Genomic DNA, 21,239 nt, shown 5'->3' on the forward strand with positions numbered 1-21,239 from the left:
GTCCAGTAGGATATTAGGTCGGCCCGTGACCGGCTGCCGGGTTTTTTTTTCTTCTTTCTGGTGGTTTCGATTTATTTACCACGATAACGGGCATGGCCATCGCTCCGGGAGAATATTTGCTCCGCCGAAGCCTGGGAATTGGGTTTACGTTCGGTTTTCTACCGATCCACTGTAACAGGATGATTGTGTTACGTGGCGAAATGGGTTTGGGTAAATTTTCTGACAGAACCATTCAAATTATTTAAATTTTTTTTTTTGGGTAAAATATGAAATAGAGAACATTTCAGTGAGTAGAATTTAAATTCTTTACTACAATCTATACATCTGTCTACACGATACACGTTACTTTTTACACGCTAATTCACGTTCACATTTTGCTGAGGTTAACGAGAGAAGAACCGGGTGTTGTTCCGTTCCGCTTCCGATGCAGGTGCACCGTTGTCGCTACTAATCACATTTACTCACATTTCCGTGGCTTCGTGTGCCTTAAATAGAACCCTACACCGGTTTCAATACTGCGCGAACCTCTGCCCCATCTTAGAGTGCAGAGTGCCTATTGGTTTGTTGGTGGTTTTGTTTCGATTTTTTGGTATTCAGCTTCAGGATCGGTGCCCCCCCGCCCGGGGATGCCGGTCGGGCAGCTCTCCCCGGCGGCATACCGTGCTGTTAACATATTTCCTATCAGCGACCGAGCGTTCGTTCGTGACGCCGCGTTCTCCGGCGACCCATTTGCTAGTCGCCGTCCGCCGTCCTGGGGTCGTCGTTGCACATTCTGCACGTCCTCGTCGTCGTCGTGCGGTAGTAATTACGTGTCTGCGAGCTACCCCGGGCCCGGCTGGAAGGGTGTCTGGATTCCAGCGAGGCGACGCGTGTCCGTACGTGCGCGGCGCGCGCTCTCCATGGTTGCTGATTAACGAGGACACGTCGCCGGCCGGATGAGCAGATTCTTTCGAAACCGCATCCCGCCGAGGGCCGAGGGTGAACAGCATCGAGCGAAGGCTTCGATCGCGCCGTTCGACAGATCCCCGGCCAGCATGATCCACTCCATCGATCAGGGTGTCTCTGCTAAGTAAGCCATTTCTTGGGCTTAAGGAAACGCTACTTTAGGTGGGTCCCCCGGATGGGTCCCTTTTGGACCTGTTCCCTGCTACGCTGTTTCGCCGCGGCAATTTGCGCATTTTATTCGCAAAAATGTTAATGTTATGGACCGCATTTGTCTGACACGCTGCACCGCAAAGTGGCGAATTTACATGAAATTATAGTGGCCGTTAGTGTGTGTTTATCGCTTTAGGCGGTAGCAGGCATGTAATCAGCGGTAATTTTCATTACCATGTTCTCTAGTTGTAATTGCCGATTCCAAATAGTCCGCCGTGTCACTCCCCATTTTTAAGACAATGCGTCCGAGCTGTCGCTCCAAGATTCGCTTCCTGGCCGCCTTTAGTTAACACGTACAGCTTCGTGAGTTCCGGTCCCGTCAAAAGGTCTCAAAGGTAACGCTCGATGTCTCGAGCTCCGCCAGTGCTTAGTGTCAGTAATCATGTCCCTCAAAGGTTCTAAACAGCAGCCGCTAGATCTATTTGTTCCGCTCAATGCTCACGATCCGCGGATTGAACACCTGTCAAGCACCGCGAATTCCGCGCCTTCCGTGGGGGGCTACAGTTTTGCATCTCAATCTGAAGCCGAGAGGACGGGACATTATTCACACTTTGCTGAACAACGTTTTGGGTCGCGAGGTCCGCTTGTTGTTGGTCGATAATTGGTCTTTAATTGGATAATAAGATTTGTATCTCCGTGCGCCGTGCGGTCTACTGAAGGCGGTACAGGGAGAAGAAGAAGGAGATCGTCATGCTCATGCTCAGCTCAGCTCAGCTCATGAAGCTGTGAGTCCGAGCTCGGTGATCGGTGAGCGTTCGGCAGCGAATGAATATCATCAATACTGCCGGGGCCGCTGGGTCTCTCAAAAAATGGCCCCACTTCGGTGGGTGTTAGTAGTTCGTTAAAATCAGCTGGTCCGACGACGACGACGACGACGGGCTGTTCGACAAAGTAATTAAGCCCTCGGAGAGCCCGGGGTCCGGAGGGGATCGGTTCATCGTAATTGGTCTACCACCCGCGGGTCGATTGGGCAAGAAGTCAAACCTAATTAATTAACGGACCCTTGGAACTTTGCTGTCAACGAACGGAACGGGACCTTTTTTTTTCGGGGTTTGTTTTCAATTGGTTCAGGTGCAGGCGTCACCGCAATTTGTACTTTTTCCGGAGATCGCTCGCGAAACTTTAAACTGCTGTTAATTGTTGCAGCTCAACAATGCGCGAGTAAATTATGGTTTTAAGAAGCGATCGGAGATAGAAGAGTTCGATCGAAGCGGACGCTTGTCGCTTATCGTGGAGTTGAAGTCTTTCGTTCGCTCGACTGTGGAGCAATCTTTCACGCTGCGCTGAGTTCGCTCTGCTTAAGAATGGATCTGAATTTCTGCTCAAACTTTGACGTGCCCACCTGCTACCTACGCCACGTCCGCTGATGTTCCGTCTAAGGGAGTTCCACTTCGGAAGCAACTCCGCGCGTCTCTTCAATCGTCGACCACACACGGGTCGGGGTGCCATTTTGTTTCGCATCACAGCTCGTCGGTGGTCCTGACCGACCGAGACCTAACCACCGGTTGCGGCCGTTTCGCGATCACTGCGCGCGGTTCACACTTTCGCGTCACTGCTAATCGTCTGTTTGTTTGTTTATCGAATTAATTAATTACAAGTCCCGGCCCGGCCCGACCCGGCCCAGCCCGTTCCGTCCCGTCCCACTCGCACGTGGTGATTATCGGCTGAGGTCGTTACGTTGCATTGCAATGCAAACAACTGCATTGGCCATCCGGGAGGGGCCACCGTGAGCGAGCGAGCGACTAAACGGGGTAACAACAGCGGAACATGAGTTTGTTGTTTCTGGCTGCACTGCACTGGAGCTCGGCCGGGCGGGCGGAAAAGCTGGAGCGGATCGGGGATTTTCCACACCGTCCGCCGTCACAGACATTGTGCAAATTTGCTTTCCATTATGACGGGGCCAACCGTGGCCGCCTGGCGGAGGAGGGACGATAATGGTGATGGCCATACAACACGCCCAACATACATCCCCTATCTTTTTAACACCTGCACCTCCGTTCGAATCCGGCCACCCCGTTTTCGAGCTCTTCCCTTATCAGCGGGCATTCCGTTTAATGCCGACGATAATGGAGATGAAAACGATAACGATAATGTTGCTTATCACGCTGGCCGTGGAGCTAATTGCATGTGGCACCGTAAGTGGCCGGTTATGCTCCTGGGTGGATGTGGGTCAATGGGACCTACGTTTCGTCACCAATCGGCGAGGCGCAGCTGGTCCCATCGATGCCGGCAATCGATGACCAGTCGCCGTGTGAAGCCGTTTCGAACGCATCCAGCAACGATCCGCCAGCAACGGTGATGTCTTCCTCCGACAGTCTTAAGTTGACACCTTCCGACACCGATGGTACCGCCGGCTGCTGCTGCTGCTGGTGAAGGTGCTGAGAGTGTTGGGCCTGCGGATCCAGGGTAACGCCACCGTGCAACGCACAATCGTCACCACGGGCCGGCTCGGGTCCGGTACGCGACAATTTTATCACATTCGACAGGATCATGTTCTTGATCATCAGATTGTGTCAGTACAGCTCGGCGAACGTCATGTTATGCATCTCCTCGAGGACCTGCGTCGAGGAGAGGTCGTGCACGGTATCGTTCGGGTGGCCGGTGTGGTGGTGCAGCGTGGCGGTCGCGATCGACGGGAGCCCGGTCAGCGTTTGGCCCGGATTGCCCGGGCCCATCACTCCATCCTGGCGCATCACATTGCGCCGCCACTTGGCGCGTGCGTTCTGAAACCACACCTAAAACGAGAGCGTTTGGTGGAATTGGAAACGAACCGGAATTATGCTTCATGTCTCCCGTTCACTAAGGCTGGGAGGTAAGCGAATAGCAAACCATTATTTGACCAACGACTTTGAGAGGATGTTTAAAATAATAAAACAAATAGGAGATTCGAAGAGGATCGCAGAAAGTGTCATTCATACAAGTAATTAATTTAAAAAGGCGTTAATATGTAAGACTGTGGCCAAAACGTACTGAGAGTTTGAAGGTCAAGTGAAGGCAAGTGAATTTTTCGTTTTTCATAATGTCAGAAACTGTTCAACAACGCAGTTCTATTAAATTTTGTGTGCAGAATAAAATTTCTTCTGCCGAAAAGGTTGAAAATGTTAGAAAAACCCTTCGAAGAGCAAGCTCGATGGAAAACAACAGTTTATCACTTATAAAGATGTTCAGAAAAGCGTTGAAAACGAAGCACGGCCAGGGCAACCATCAACATCAACATCAACTGGTTCTCTAAAAACGTCAATTGATATTCCGAGATAGTCTTATTGACCTTGTTGGAATATCGAAAGGATTAGTGGATCATTTTATGTGACCGTTTGGGCCTCAGAAAAGTGAAATGTCGATTGGTACAAAAAAACGTGATGTTTTTGCTTGACATTTTCCTGATAATTTCTCCACAAACTCGACCCATATCGTTCCGCAACCACCATATTCACCTGAGCGCCTTGCGACTTCAGGCTATTCGCTAAACTCAAGAGGCCACTTCGTGGATATCGTTTCGAATCAAAAAAAGAGATAGAAACCAAAACGAAGGACGCATTAAAAAGCTATATCGGACGACTTTGCCGTATGTTTTGAGAACCGGAAAAAAACGTTGGCAAAATTTTATTGGATCCGGGAAGGACTACTTAGAAGGGGATGAAATGAATTTAGAAAAACAAATAGAGAGATTTTGATTTATAAGCAAATTCTCGTTACTTTTTGGCCACAGTAGTATGATATAATTTCGAGGACAAACATTTTGAAACCTTCAGCCAGCATCGTTAATGATGCTCCAAAATGGTTAAGATTTTATAGATAACTGTTAACTGTTGTGTACACTGTTGAACAGTTTTACGATCATGTTTTATCTTACTTCCGTGTTGCCCTTATCATTATTTCAAAGCCTGTGCTGTTATTTATACAAAAACGCTGCTCTTTTCCATTCTAACAGCTAATTTAACGTGTTCCTTCTAGTGTTTGGATTTCTAAAATGGGGTGCAATATATCGAAGGTTGGCTGTCGCTGTATGGCACTTAGCGACGTCCTATTCAAACCAAATGTCGTCCAATTTTTCAGCGTCAAGCATAACCACGGAGAGATGGAAATGAGCTTCGTACAGTTTATGTTGAAGCCTCACCATAAATTTTGAATATTTTTCATTCTTTTCTGCAAGCGTACAGCATTTCCTTTCTTTTATGTCAAAGGTTTTACTAAATGTTTGGGCATTTTTCTGAATGAAGTTTGACGTTTTAAAAGTCCAGTAACCGGTCATTTTAAAATCCAAACACTTGATGGATCACCCTTGCCGCTTGCCGTTCATAAAAAAACATGTAATCAGCGCCCGAACGGTGGGTGTTTAGCAAAGCGTTAACATCCGCGTCCGGCTACCTCCCTCACCTGCAGCACCCGCTTGGACAGGCCCGTCTTCTGGGCCAGCTGCTTCAGGTCCTTCGCGTCCGGGTTCTGATTGATGGCAAAGTACGACTTCATCGTCCGCAGCTGGTGGTGCTTGAACGAGGTGCGCATTCGCTTCGTGCGACAGTTGGGCGTCAGTGTCCCGCCGGAACCGGGCGACTGGCTGCCGTCGTACGTGGACAGATCCAAGCTGTTCACGTTCAGCTCCTTGTGAAGCAGATCTGTGAAGCAGAGAGCGAGAGAGAGAATAAAAGGAAATAAATAAAAGTCACACCACCGAGCAGAGTCGCGGGCGAGAGTTTATGAGCATGGCCCCGCCGACGGTTTGCATGCCAATCGGCGGCTCCCTGAACCCTGAACATTGCGCCAACATGAATCGCCCATCGGAAGCGACTAATTTTCCACGGCTCGGTTCGCGGCCGCGGCCGGGGAAAACCTCCACGGTGTTGGTGGAAAACAAAACGATTTATTTGAGCGCGACTCCATCTGCATGCCCCGGCCGCTGGATGACGACGCGGCATGTTTAGCATAGTTTCTTACCGCTTCTTCTTACACCTGGCAGCCAGGGACTAAATAATTGTGCCGGTGCAACTGCATTTACGACCCTCTGTGACGCAGGCCGTGGGCAGGTTGTTTATTGAACGTCGGACGGCGTTACTATTTGTTTTTAATTGTTGTAACTTGTTGGCGCGCTCGTCGCAATCGCGATCTCAAGCAGCTCGACCCGGCCAACCGACGCCTATTGTTTGTGCCGTGCCGAGTGAAGCAGCGAAAATAGTTTACATACAAAATTGTTGCACCCTCGAGTGCGCCCATTGAAGAGGCGGCTTTTAGCGGCCCCTCAAATTCGTTCCCAGCATAACCGGCTTACGGGAGTTCTCAGAAGCGCACCGCTTTTCAGCGCAAAGGTGCCACCAGAGAGAGCTTCGGCAGCTCCTGTGGCCGTCGTCATTACGGGGCAACGGCGGATTTGCATTGATTGGCTGCACGGGCGTGCGGTTTTCGTTACTTTATTTATCATTCCGCTTGTGTTTCTCCCGTGAATCGGCATCGGCCATTCGGCAGGGGTCGCTACGTCTCGAGCTAGTGCCGCCCGTCGGTGGTCCGGATATTTATCCGAAATTAGCCGTTGTTATGCTGCACGGGTGCAGCGCGAAAACCTTGGTAACCAGGCCCAGTCGGTAGGTTTTCTTGGAAGCTCAGACGAACTGATTACCCGGCGGTGGACCCGGAGAACCTCCCTCTGAAAGGCCAAAGCCTCCAAAGATGATCTGTGAGCGTTCGTTGCAAACGTTTCTTCGCTTAGAGATGGCCCTTTTATGCACCACAGCCCCGTACGTCGAATGCAAATTATTGTAAGGGTGTTGCAATGCTAATCTCCGCGCAAACTGCATCATTTGTTATGGTTCTGTAGCTTTGGATGGCCGTTGTGCGAAAGGCAAACATGAGCAATGTTGGCTTTCTGGTTTGACTTTCGCGTTAGTTCGTTACTTTGTGAGTAGCCTGAGCAAAGAAGTGACATAACCCGACGGAGACCTTATCCGAGGCTTCGCATCGCCCTATGGCACCTTTTCCCGCAACGGCGCCTAATAATACCTTTTTTATGTTTTATGCTCTTTTAATGAAGACGTAGCATCGCCCCCGTCGACGGCTCATAACTTTAGCACGATCTCCTCGCTTCGCTGATGATGATTTCACGACTGCGACCCGCGTGAGGATCGTGTCTTGACGCCCACCGAATCGTGGGATCCGGTGCCATACACTTCTGAGGCCTTCCGTCCCGACAAAAGGGCCAACAGGGCTGGTGGCAACGACTTCCCGGAAAGCGTTCGTTACGATTTCGCGGTACCCGGGCGGTCGGTTGGGCGCTATTATATTTTGCCGATCGTTTTAGCAACCCGTGTTACTCCCGTTTTCGACGGAGAGCTATGCTTATTTATGCTCTTCCCAAGCTTCCGCTGCCTGGGTCTGTCGGAGTGGAGGTTTATTCTGCTCGCCTCGCCCTTTTGCGGCCTGATCGTAGCCCTGATGGCGGGTGCCGAAAGCATCATTTGCACACTTTCGCCTTCCGGCATCGGCTGGCGGCGCTTTTCGCAGGGCGCCATTTTTGCATAAGCCCAAAGAGTCCGGTGGCGCTCACACCGCCACTTCCCGAACTAATTATGGCCCGAAATGGGGATGCGATGCACCACAAATCATTAGCATAATGGGAAGTATGAGTGATTTATTTTAATTTAATGATGCAGAGCGCAGTCACCCTCGAGCCTCAGCTCGTCTCGGCGTTTCCGGCCAGTAGGTAAGAGCAGGACGCCGGGTTTCGTTCCGCTCAGCGCCAGCTAGCGGTTGGGTTGGGATCTCGATCGAGCGTATGTCGTGCAGCTCATGACGATGATGATGATGATGTTTTGGGCCAACCAATCGTGGGCACGCGAGTCTTTCGAGTGACCCGAGCCGGCGAGCCACCAGCCATTCTTAACGGCTCCAGTTACTCAAGGAACTGGTAGCAAGGAATTGCTAACAACGACGATAGTGAGCGTAGTAGAAGCGACGGTAAAGCCACGGATAATTTGGAACAACGCTAGTTGGTGGGCAAACGGGGCAAACCGACAATCGGATCATGACCCGAAGGGATCAAGCTGCATAATTGGCGCTCGAGCTGGGGGATGTGATCTAACGATCGGGAAGAACTTAATATTAAACCAATTACTCACCATCGCACTCACACCAGCCAGAGGCTGTTTACTACCTTTCTTCACGATGTAACATATCAATCAGAGAGAACGAGGAGGAACATTCGCTTCTCTTTAAAGGATATCTGATAGTCGTTGTCATTCTTATTTTGTGGGGTATACTATTTTTCAGTTCGCAATTTAAAATAAAGTTCAAACTGTCACATTATCCAGTTGAATAAGCTCAATCGTAGTGGATCTCTAGTACAGCCGCTGCGCGATGTACGTTGTTGATAAACAATAAACAAATAAACAAATAAACTAGCTGTTCCCAGCGTGCATCGCCACGCCACATTTTGTTCTCTTTTCTCGATTATCCGTTTGAGAGGATCGGACTTCCTGGTGACGTATCTGACCAGTTTCCCTTCTCGCTTCCCATTGGAACATGGCGAAATTCGCATCAGCTGAATTGGGCTCAAATTGCTTGAAAACTATCCAAGTTTTGCTGGAATTTACCAAGATTTTGCATCGGAGTCCGGAACAATCCGATTTATATTGAAGTTTATGATACGTTTGTATGCGAGCTCCCCTCCGTAAAGGTGTGGGAGGGTCGAACTGTCCTGTATTCACTTTCCGGTGTCACAAAACTAGGCTGTGCCAAATTTCGATTGCCAATGATTGTATAAATAGTTTTGAAGCAATATGCAAAAAATGCAGCAATTTGCAAAAATCCGAAAAAGTTCAAAATTTTACAAGGGAGCAGAAGCGATATTGCACGCAACATTGCATACATCATTTGATTTTCAAAACATGTATGCAACATTGCGAGTAACGTTGTATTTAAGATTTTCTTTCCAAAATTTGTATAACATGTTGCGTGCAATGTTGTATGCAATCGTTATTGCGAAACTTGCATGAAAAATAGGATAATATTATTGCATACGACCAAACAATAATTTCGGCAAAATTTCAATATTAGTGCATGTCAACTGTTTTGGTACAATTTAGTCCTTTTCATAGAATTGTTATCATGTTTCATTTTTCATTATTTCATGTTTGTGCATTTAAACATTTTCTGGAAATACATTATAAGTCATCATCATCAAGTAAATCACGCGTTCAAGCTTTAAAGAAGGAACGGAAATTCAGTTCTTTTTTGGTTTTTTCAGCCAATCAATCAAGTTTTATGTTTTATGTTTCTATCGAAAATTGAAACACATTAAAACAAATCTAAAACCCACAGCATCAAACATGGTTTAATTTTCAAACGACTTTGAGGAACAGCCAAAAGTCCATTAAGAGGACATAGTTAATCTTTGAACGCTTGGAAACTTTTTAGCTAAAACAATGTAATAAATATTAATCGAAAAAAAGATTCCATACAACCTCTTCAAACTGTATTGGCGTGGAAGCAATCATCTAAGATTTCGATTGGGACGATTTTTAGCATCAAAACCGACCATCTCTTATGGTTGGGATCAAACACAAACGGCACACGGTTCTCAACATCCTTTGCATACAAAGCTCCGTTTTCGATCGCCGTGTAGAGGCTACGAAACGGATGCCCAAAGCTGGCATCAAACGAATGGCACCGCTCGGGACAACGGGCTCCGGCTCTGGCCTACGAGCCCCCGGGTGATTTCGTGTGTGTCTAGAGCGTTATCTTACAACTTAACTTAAGCAATCCTCCCGGGGCCTGCGGCAGCAACAACCACACAACCGTTGGGTGCGCGCGAGTGTGAACTATTCCAATGGGTGGGAATGAATTGCCGGAAACTGACATCGCCACCAGACCAGACCAGTATTCTCTGGAGGACGCACTCCTGGGTGGTGCACCCGTCGGTGTGCGTGCCGATTTCAAAAATGGACACGCAGACCATTTCTAATTGCTGGTGCTACTGCTGCTGCTGCCGGCTCCTCTGCATCCGCCACAACATCCGGTGTGGTCGGTGAAGGTTGCGACAGGCCCACCATGTTCGGGATCCGATCCGGCGACATGGTGCATGCCGGAGCCACAGCAGATTGTGACACGTGATTGAAATGCGAAGCAGAGCGGGGAACGAAACGGGGCTAGAAGGAAACCGTTCAGCAATAAACCGTTGCGTTGATTGCCTCCCTGGAGGATTGGCGCCACCTGGATGGAGACCCCAGCAGCAGCAGCCCAGCAGGAACTGAGTGGGCTCCAGCACCGTTCGGGAATGGGAAACTTGACGGCCACGCTTGCTGGAGGCTCAACATCACAGGATTCGTCACCCTTCGGCCCTTCCTGGTGGCCCTGAAAATGACTCATCCCCGTCGCCATTCCGTCGACCGAAAAGACACGTTCCACTCAACGCGCCCTCGACGGCCCTCGAGTTCGTATTGGGCCACCAAATAACGCACCGAGCAGTCGAGATTCTGCACCTATTCTTCGGTGTCCAAAAGGACCCAAACAGATTGCGAACCGACTTCACTTTTATCGGTCAAAACTTATCGGGGCCAAAGTCACGTAAGTGTTGGCGTGATTGTTTTCGTGTTTTGTGAGGCAAACAATAAACCCATAAATGCCCGCTTCGGGAAGGGAAGGGCACACTGTTCAAGGTTGTGCGAAATCCGAGCACCGTGGGATCGCTCCCAATAAAAGAGCGAAAAAGGGATAAAATGTAAGAGTGAATGGCGTAAACCCTGGCGAAGCGGCAAGCGATAAGACGCTCACGAAACGTGAGCATCGGGCCAAAGATCGGCCTCGGGGACTCACCGAGGCGCAGTGGCGTACCGGGATCGAGCGCTTCCAGGCCCTGCGGTGGGGTGGACTGCAGTTGAGGTGCTTGTGGTTGGGGCGGTGGCACCGCCGAGGATGGTGGTTGCTGCTGCTGCTGCTGCTGGCCAGGACATGGCAGCTGCTGCTGCTGCTGCTGGTGTGGCCCCGGCTCGAGCAGGACGACCTGAGGTGGCTGAGGCGTGGGCAGCTTGCGCTTCCGCGGTCGTCCTTTCTGCGATGGCGGCTGCACCGCCAGTCCATGACCGCCGGCCGGGGTCGTTATGGGGAAAAACTGCGGTGAAATGGTTTCTGGTTCACTGGTGGGTGGTGGTTCGGTTTGGGTTGGTGCGCGTGTATGTGTGTGTTGGCCACGCCAACGAATGGAACCGTGTTATCGATGATCGGACGGTGAAGCAGAGGAAGCAGCCCGGGAAGGATTCCAAGGAGTCAAGGAACGGTTTGATCGTTCGATGGGATGGGAGGAAGAGCGAGCAAGATGGTAGAGGAACGACACCAAACCAGAAGGAGGAAAAGAGAGAGAGAGAAAGAAAAACAGTGACACAGAAAGTGATTTTATGCCCAGCTGGCCAGGTCCATAGACTCAGGCAACTTTATCAGTCCACTCACCTTAAGACTTCGGACTCGTAGTGTTCCCCGCAAAACACACGCCCATCACGGATGCCGGCCGTGTCGCCACCGCGCAGGAGCTGGCCGCAGACGAGGCAGGAGAAGCAGTTCACGTGGAATATCAGGTCCTTGGCACGCATCACCAGGTCCGAGGCACTGATACCGTTCCGACAGCGGGCGCATCGTCGAGCGGAAAAGTGTCTACGGGCGAGCGAGAAGAACCATCAGAGGGGTTAAACAATCATCAATACACTACGCAATACAGCAAAAGAGTAAGAAAAAGTTCATTCAAAACGTGACTCGATAGCCGAGAAAGTCCAGGGAAAATTCTAATTTTGTCGAAATATTTAAGGTAAATGACATTAATAAATGCGGTCCTCTTTTGGTTCAATTTTCCCAACCAAAACCACAGGGTTACCTACTTCATTACATACCTTTTTCTGGCGATAACCTATTTCATTAAAAAACGGTATTTAATAGGTACCACCATTTATTATGCATCCATATCTCTTATCTAGTCTGTGACCGCATTATTTATATCAGTCAACAGGTGAAGTGACTAAGTTGATGCTTAGACTAAACAAAAGACGAATTTAAAGCAAGATACAACAAGATTACTACAAAGACAGAGACCAGATTTCTTGAAGAAGCAGAAACAGAAGAAATAGGTAACTTTCTAGCACTGGTTAATGGATATGAAAAAGGACTCAATACCGACAAAGGCGCGATTATATGTTCTAGCATTACAGAATACTGGATCAAGACTAGAGGACGATTGACTAGAGCAGACATTCAACTTATACATAAAACGCCTTCTTGTAACCCGCTCAGATGTGAGGACAGGCGAACATTGGCTAGCAAGAAGGGGACATCAAATTGAACACAATCAAGTCTAACCCTATGAGAGGAGATTTGTAAACATAGAACCATCTGTTGACAATTTGTATTGTAAAAGTACTTGTATTTGTAAAAAGAAAATTAGTTTGCACCTTATCTTCGAAGAGGTTATACCATGTTGACTTTTGCGCCTGAAAATAGCGATTTGAAAACGTCACGTTACACGTTAACGTTAACAAACAAAAAGCGTTGGAGGACTTCAAAAAATGTCGAAGACGCTGAAGTACAAAAACTTTTGGACGAAAAGGAGACGTAAACGCGATAGTAATTCGCAGATCAGCTAAATGTGCCCCAATACGCCACATCCCTACGTTTGAAGGCCCTGGGAAAGATCCAGAAGATTGGAACATGGGTGCCATATGAACTGAACGAAACGACAGCAGGAAAACCGAAAAACCAATTCTGAACTTCTGCTCGCCAGGTACAAAAGGAAGGCAGTGTTCCATCAGATCGTGATTGGAGATAGAAAGTGGATTCATTTTGAAAAATCTAAAAAGAAAAGATTCCTCCAAACATTCTAAGTGATCTGCTGCCTTTCTTCGTATAATAATCCTTAAATATAAGCTTGGAATCTAACACAACACCTGAATCGCGAATAACATCAACCTCAGATAGAACTAACAAAAAAGCCATTATTTTGGATTTTTCTTAAATGTCTTTGGCGCATTTCTTCGAAAGCCTTCATTCAAAGGCGTGCGTACATTTTCCACAAATTTCCACACTTTTCCATCGGAAGACAAAGAATCATCGACGAGACCGGAGGTGGACCGTCCGATCAAATCGATCGTGGAATGATCATGGGGCCGATTCCGATTCGCGAGTTGATGAGTAACGCGGTCATCGCGGAAACCGTTAACTCACACGTGTAGCGGGTTGGGCTGGTACAGTTGTTGCCCAAACAAGGAAGCATGGTGATGGTTGAAAGTGTTGAAAAATTTATGACCACGACCACCGACAAACTGCGGTGGCCCCCTGTTGGTTGGCCAGGCCTCGAAGTGGCTCAACTTCCGCCTGCAACCGGCCACGCATTCCACGCGCTACCGGACGCTGAAACGCGCGTGCGATTTAAAAGTTGAATAAAATGGGAACGAAGCAGATCGACCTCCATGACGAATGTGCCATGATTCATGTGTCCTTTTGGGGGCCGAATGGCCGAAGCGAATGGCCGGCAAGAAACTCGTTTCTGTCGAATGTCGCTTCCCGTGATGGAACGAAAACGTGACCTCCGCCATGTTGGGGTTTCGAAGTTACACTTCCTTTTCAAATCCTCCTCAACCTCGGCCGATCCGTCGATATTTGAGGGAGGATGGTAAGAAGAGTTGAAGGTCCACCGAAACGAGGACCCAAATGTCAAGTGCCGGGCGGTCGAAAAGAAAATTCACGATAAATCATGCATGAGTCCATTCAATCGATTGTGGACCAACCAAACACGGCTTGCAATTGCCAACGAAGCATAAACGGCCTGTATGTTCCGGGGAATGTGTTCCAAGCAGCAACCCGTTTGCCAGCTGATAACAGTGCAGCAATACCAACGCAGAACCCGGGCCAGTTTAGTGCGATTTCTACGAAACTTTTCTCCGATACAATGGAGTCCTGGAGTCGTTCCCGTTGGCTCGGTGTGCATTCTTGACCGTTTCCGTGGCAGCAGCGAACGACTTGTTTTGCAAACAATGGTTCTGCTCCCCGCGTTCCAACCCCCCGAGCTGGTAACGGACATTTACCGCAAGCAGGCCGGCCGACGGCGCAGATGCTTCCCTTTTTTGGGCCCGACAAGACAACCGCAGGGATCCGATTTGGGTTTGGGGACGCAGCGCAGCGACGTCTGCCCCGTTGCGCCGTCGAAAATGTCACCATTTTCGAGAGATGGGAATCCCGAAGCCCGAAGAAAGAAGCTCAGCTCTCCGATCCGCGCATAAGTCCGCGCGCCCGCGCGCCAGGAAAATGAAGACAAAAACTCCCGGGACAGGATGCGATGCGCTGCGCTTCGTCGTCGTCGTCGTCGCAGAAGCGAACGAAGACGATGCAATGAAAACGTTTTGTTGCGATTGCAAACCAACAACAGCAGCAGCAGCAACCAACGCAGCCGCAGGGACAGTGAACATCTTGAACGTCCCTCCAGCAGACCCGCGCAGTCTCCACTTTGCGCACGATCTAAGGCCAATGGGGAGAAGAAAATCGAAGTCAGGAGAAAAAATTCTCAGAATCAATAAAGCTGGTTCGCGATTCGCGACTGCCGCCGTTCAATGGATTCGGTTCGATCTTCCTGTCCGCTGCACCCAGAAACGCCTGTCATGGTCCGTCCTTCCTTCATGTTTCTTCCCGTTTTTTTAAATGTTTATGTGTCCTTCGGCGAGCCGGTGGGTTGTTGTATGAATTTTTAAACAATTTTATTTTATTTTATTGTTTTGTGAAAAATTTATTCCCCCAGAAACCACCGGCATTCACCACCGGCGCGATCGATCGGTTAACCGTTACGGTACGAGCATCATTCTGATCGGCCCGAAAACATGGCTGCCCGGCTGCCGGTCAGCCGGGAGCATCGGCGCGGGAGCGCTGTGCAAGCAAAAAGGTGAGACGGACAGAAATGGGCGCTACAGAAACACTCCGAAAGGCTGTCCCAAAAATGTAAGATGCCACAATGCCACAAGAGGCCACGATTGCTGAAACGGTGGAAAAACCGTTCCATAAAGCAACTGCTTTTCGGGGTTTGCCACCGTTTCTCGGAGGCATTATCATTCTCGATCGGTTTCCAACACAAACTCGAGATGTGTGTGTTGTTTTGTCGTTACCGTTTGAGAGTTTTATCGATTTTTGCTTTATTTGGGTTTTTTTGCAAATTTTTCACTTATTGATGACGCTGCGCCTTAAGGATCTACCTATCTTAGTTGATCTACGGTTTTTTCGAGCGCAACTTAAGCAATTCAATCGTTGAGTTCCATCGTTTTTAATTAAACTTACTTATACTTTGAAATTGTCGAACTTACAGTTCTGATGCTCAGTTTAATCGAACACTGTTCGTATACAGCCGATCACAAGAAGTTTTCTTATGAGGAATTACCAATCGTCAAAAACGTTTTTTAATTATAATCGACCAAGACTTTCGCGAGTGGTAGAGTAAAGGATCTTGAATCGACAAAATGTGGAGGGCAAAAAATAGTTCTGCAGAATTACATCCATATAATCACCCTATTCAAGTATACCCTGTACATTGACTGTAGAATTAGTAATCAAATAAAAGAAATGAATTAAACAATTCCAGACAGAAGTATTGAAGAACGAATAGAAAGCGATTCGTAGGTCTTCATTCCGGTCACTGACTCCAGGAGTAGTTTATTTTAAAGCTAATTAAATGTGCGAAATGTTGAAACCAAAACTAAAGAAAAGTAAAACCTACCGAAATAGAAAACCCGTTTAAAAAACCCATTATCACACTCTAGCAGCGGTCAGGAATGTTTCGTAACAATTTTCAATTAATCCACACACCCCCCGAGCGATGTAACTGAAAACGATTTAAGCTGTGTTGAGTATGGCCAAAATTTAATTCGTACAGTGACCAGCAAAACCATGTTTATTATCCCTCTTTTAAGATGTTGAATGATACTTTACGGTTTTAAGAACAAAGTTAAGATGATTAAATAATGTTTGGATTTAGTATCGCAGCCAATTGAATTTGAGCGAACTGAATGAAGGGTCACATTTAAAGTTTGAAGCTTAAAGCGTTCAGTTTTTCAGGTATATTTCTTTTGTTATGTTTAGTGTTAAAAATTCAGTTACTTATGGTTACTGATAAACCCATTTTTTATGGTTTGATGCAAAAAAAATGCAGAATCGGGTTTTGGTTTTATTCCTCGACAAGACATGGTTTTATTCCTCGGCTTGTGAGGTGGCCAAAACCTCGAAATATTGTAAACTAACGAATAATTCTAATGAATATTCGACAAAGACGGGACAACACAGGATCAGTAAACTAGTCAAGAGTCATGGAAAGCATATTCAAGCTGCTGGATGTCCAAAACAAATTGATAGATTCAAACAGCACCAAAACAAATTGATAGATGTGTAGTCAATATGTCAACTACAAATCGTCTCCCATCGGTTAAAGTAAGAATATTCAACAGAAGCATCAATCATAAGGAGTAGAAGTCTCTTGTATTTAACTTTATTTCGGAGCAGAGGAAACTTTGCTGTTCTGAAACAATTTGAAAAATGTTTTCTTGTGTGTTAATAATGCGTAAAATGCGAAAATATTATTTACACGACTGAGATCGATTAATTTTTGATTGAACTTCGATAAACAAAAAAATATCCCTATTTCCGTGTTTTATCAAATTTTTTGTTTTTTTTAATTCAGGCCATTTGTATAAAGTTTAGTTTACACAAGAATGAAGCACGAAGGCTTTGTACGATTGACGTGGTCATAAAATTCAGTTTCAACAACGTAACAGGCGAATGTCCTTATTGCCTTGAAGTTTTTATGTTCAAACTGAATCTTGCAAAGAACACTAACGGAAGGAGAAAACTCCCAAGAAAGCCATCCCGTGCTTCACGTGCCTCATTTTGTCGCCACACTTTCAACAGGCTCTCGCGAATGCCGTGCGTCGCCGTCGGGGGATTGCGTGAGTAACGGCAACTATTCGTCGTATGATTTAAATGGCCATGTTTCGCATTTCGCGCATCGCGGCCACCGCGCGTTTGTCGTGGCCGCGCGTGTTGGTCACGTCGCGCTGGACCACGGGCACAGCTTTATGGTAATCAAGGTGGAAGTGAAGCACGTGCAGCCCGACGGACGGACGCATCAAATGAAGTGTACCGCTCGAAACGCCCGAAGGTCCGGCCGGAGCGGATTGTCCGGCTTGGTACGGCTGCATGGGTGGCACTGTTTGTGAAGGGACCACATTTCTAGCTTCTGTGGTTCCAGCTCCAGCCCAACGTGACTTCACTTGCCCCGGAGAGCGTCACCGGATTAATATGCAACCAGTGGCAGCAACCGGGCTGGATTATGGCCAACGTTCGCCTGCGCCTCGTATCTCGGACGGCTCATCGCGACCGAGCCCGCTTTTCGCGGAACGTGTCCTCAACCAACGCGGGGACGCGGGTTGGTGAGTTGCATCGCCGTTCCGGCTAGCGTGTCGGATGCAATTGCTGCGCGACCACCAATGCGCAAATGTTGCTCTTCAGGTCTTTCTCTCATTTGTCACGTACCACCCTCATATCTGGGTCACACATCTCGGGGCGGCCACGGTTCGCGAATGGTGCCCCCGGTGTGCTGGGCAGGATGCACCGATGCAACCACCGAGGCTGACATTCGAATCGACAGCTTCTCCTACCGCGGGACACACGGGGCTTCGACTGAATGATGGAAGATTGTGACGTCTTTGGGGGTTCGTTAAGTTTTTTTTCCCGTCCGGTGGGCCGTTCCGTTCCGGTGCAAATCGTTACCAAGCTAACGCCTACCTTTGGGGGCCGTCTTCCCTGGCGGGTTGTAATCGCATGCAAATTATGTGGCCACCATCTTGTGTGGCATCGATGAGCCACCAGGCGTCTCCATGGCGGCTTACCGCCTATAGTACCTCCCAAATCTCCAACCCTGCTATTTGATTGCCAAGGACGGAACTGGCACGTTGTAAAAAAGGACTCAGCATCACACCGAGCGGATCACGAAGCGAAGAAAGTTCGTCGACGATTTAGCTGGGGCTCTGCTTCGTTCTCTCAAGTGGAGTCTCAAGTGGAGGGGCTTCCAGTGCTGCCAACGTACTGACTAACTTCGGTGCCGGTGCCGAGCTCCAAATGGACCAAAAATTGGCTGCCCCCGAGTGGGACAGTGCTTTGCATCTTTGTGATCACCGAAGACGAAGCAAACAAGAAGAAATATTAAAACCCCAACCCATCGACCGGTCGTCTCGGCGATTGGATGAAGGACAGTACTCGGAGAAAGAATTCTCGTTGTCCTGTCACAGAACAAGCAGAACAACAAATAAGATATGCACATAATATATTTCGTCCACTCGCTGCAGTCGTCTCATTGTTTGCTGCCAGAGAAGCGAGGCGACCGAAGGACAACGACGGCGAGAGATTTCCATTCCGATTCCATTTTCGGAGGTTTTATTTGCACATAAAAGTGCGCCCGTCAGCAGAAGCACAACGACAGACGCAAACTGTTATTTGCATTCTATCAATTTATGAGAGATGCTGCCGGTTGGCCGCTTCTCGCTTCGTTTCAAACCGTTCAACGGCTGAGTGAATGAATTTTCGGAGCGGGCTAGCGGGGTTTTGTGTTACTTTTGTTAGCGGCCCAACGCAAGCGACAAGGGTCTAAAAATTCCAGCTACCGAGAGGGATTTATCTGGTCTCCACTTTCGGGACATCTTCATTTGTGGACTTACATAAAGCGAAATCTTTCGGTTGGGGGTTTGGTGAGCGGAGCAGAATGGAAATGTAAGCCATTTCTGGCGATGCTGGGCGTCGTGGATCTTGAAAAGTCTTGGCACAGGTCCGCATTAAGCATTTTTGAATTTAGATAATATCGTTGAATTTCAAATTAATTTCAAGCGAATTTTTGTATGGTAGCTCCCATATGATTTTTATAACGTTTCAATGTGCGTTCATCCGATACTTCCCATACAAAATGAAGTCTACAGGTGACTAAGGACCCGAAACCCCAAAGACTCAAATTTTTAACGACTCCCGGATGAGAATTATCTTAAAAGCGCCAGCATTTCGTGAGACCAAACCCCGAAACGGTTGGCAGAACGGTTCGAGTTATTATTTTGAAAACATTCGCTAAAATACTGGCACCCATTTTTTTCTGCGGGCGTCATCATAATTACTCGTAATTGCGGTATGCACGCGCGTGCAGCAAATGGGAGACCAAATTGAGGCTCATCCTCACGTTTCAGCTGCCTGCACATTCCGGACCGTCGGTGGCGACCACAAATAATGAGCCGCGCCACTCCGGGTCCCGGTCGGCACCGGAAGTGACTGTCGTCGCCGTCGCACACTTACCGGTAATAGTCGTCCTTGCAGTAGATGTTGCCTTCGCGCGAGTAACAGCTCAGCTCCGCTTCGAGGTTGTGCAAACATTTGCAACACCGCAAACACTGGTTGTGCCACGCCCGGTCCGCCACGAGGAGGTAGTATCTGGAATGGTGCGAGGGGTCGTTCAAACAAATGTGAATTCTTATCGCCGTTTATTTGTACTTAATTTATTGTTTCGGTTTTCATCGCTTCCCCGCCGCCGCCGTCCCAGCGCTTACCGGTCTCGGATGGGAATGCCGCATCCGGCACACTTCTCCGGGGCCATCGATTCGGCCGCGATGAGATCCTTCAACATGGTGATGGTGATCCGCCCGAACTGTGCGCTCACTTCCGTTCCGAGTTCAGCAAGTTCACCGCGGTCGTCGGCGGTCCGAAATGCACCGGTTTTTTCGACACACTTCACGTCACACGCAAACATTCACCAATTAAACCGCCATTGTCTCTGATCGGCAGAGTTCGGTCTGCGTATGTTAACCACCGGAAAAGCGATGTCGTAATGCCGTCGTCGTTGGTGTTTCGATGCAAGTTGTTTACTGTTCTGAATCTGCCAGTGTGCTGCCCTTGATCAGTGGCCGAAGGAAGAGTAGATACGCTTATGTTATTAAGATGAAGATTGCAAACAATACGTTAACCTAATTTGACACATGTTATTTCGATTACCATTTTTGTTTGTTAAATACCGATATTTAAATTATTTTTTGGTAATTCTACTGTTTCCCGAATTTCGCAAAACAAATCCCATGAGAAAAGTTTTGTTTTACCGAATTTCCATATCTACGCATAAAAAAAATGCATGGAATCCACACAAAATCGATAATGATCATCGTGAGATCTTGTGAGATCGACTTACTACTGTGAGAAAAAATATTGGGAATTTGTTTTAAAAAATCCCTACGCAATACACCATTGTCGACATTTGTTCCAATTTTTTAAATGGCCCGATACATTCTTTTTTTGAATAAGCTTCAACAACATTCTTCTTTTCGGCTCTAAAGGATGTCCTCGGAGCGGACTTTTTGGAATAGCCAAAAGCCACATGGTGCTCAATCAGGCGAATAAGATAGTTTATTTATGGCATACAGCATTGCGGAAACGGCGCACAACACCCAAATAGTATTCTTTGTTGACAGTTTGGACATTCCGCAAACGACGTGCAATATTTAGTATCTTTATTTAGTATTTTATCTTTAACATATTTAGTAGTTTTTGACAGCAATTCCTCCATCGTATTATAAATTAAGTAATGATAGTTTGTTACATGCTGTTAAGTTGCGCATTAACGAATGGAAACAATGGAGATTTGAATGGAGAAGAAGTATTTTAAATTCGCATGCTCGTATTCTGTCAAATGTTTTCTTTCACTTTATCCATTTAGAATCATTGCGTTGTTCGACTGCCAAACTTTTAGCTATAATCGCCTTTCGTGGTGATAAAAACTAAACTCAAATGAGAAGACCAAAAACCACGTCGGCTAGCTTTTAAGTCCACATCCAAGTATATCCCAGTGACGGTGATTTAGCCGGTTCAGTTTAGCGCTGGGCAAATCTAATACGTTAAATTCTCAAACTTTCTTTTTAGTTATTACGGAGTCAAACGATAAGTTCTACATCTACCAATGTGAGTGTAGATAACTGTAAATGTATTTGGTTTGATGATTTTTTCAAATTAACATGTTGTATGATGTTGTAGGATGTTATGATTGTTGGTGCACAACGACAGAA

General features: G+C 47.5%; 1 protein-coding gene across 1 annotated transcript; it reads right to left on the reverse strand.

Moving 5' to 3' along the window:
* Positions 1-3,668: 3,668 nt before the first annotated feature.
* Positions 3,669-19,813, reverse strand: LOC131209620 (LIM/homeobox protein Lhx9-like). Its single transcript, XM_058202729.1, has 6 exons — positions 19,737-19,813; positions 19,486-19,620; positions 11,587-11,787; positions 10,957-11,276; positions 5,533-5,771; positions 3,669-3,890 (listed from the first exon to the last, which is right to left on the reverse strand). Exons 1-6 carry the CDS (start codon positions 19,811-19,813, stop codon positions 3,669-3,671), a joined length of 1,194 nt encoding a protein of 397 aa, XP_058058712.1.
* Between the last annotated feature and the right edge of the window lie 1,426 nt (positions 19,814-21,239).

Source organism: Anopheles bellator, chromosome 2 (genome assembly GCF_943735745.2).
Source record: "Anopheles bellator chromosome 2, idAnoBellAS_SP24_06.2, whole genome shotgun sequence".
NCBI classification, from domain to species: domain Eukaryota; kingdom Metazoa; phylum Arthropoda; class Insecta; order Diptera; family Culicidae; genus Anopheles; species Anopheles bellator.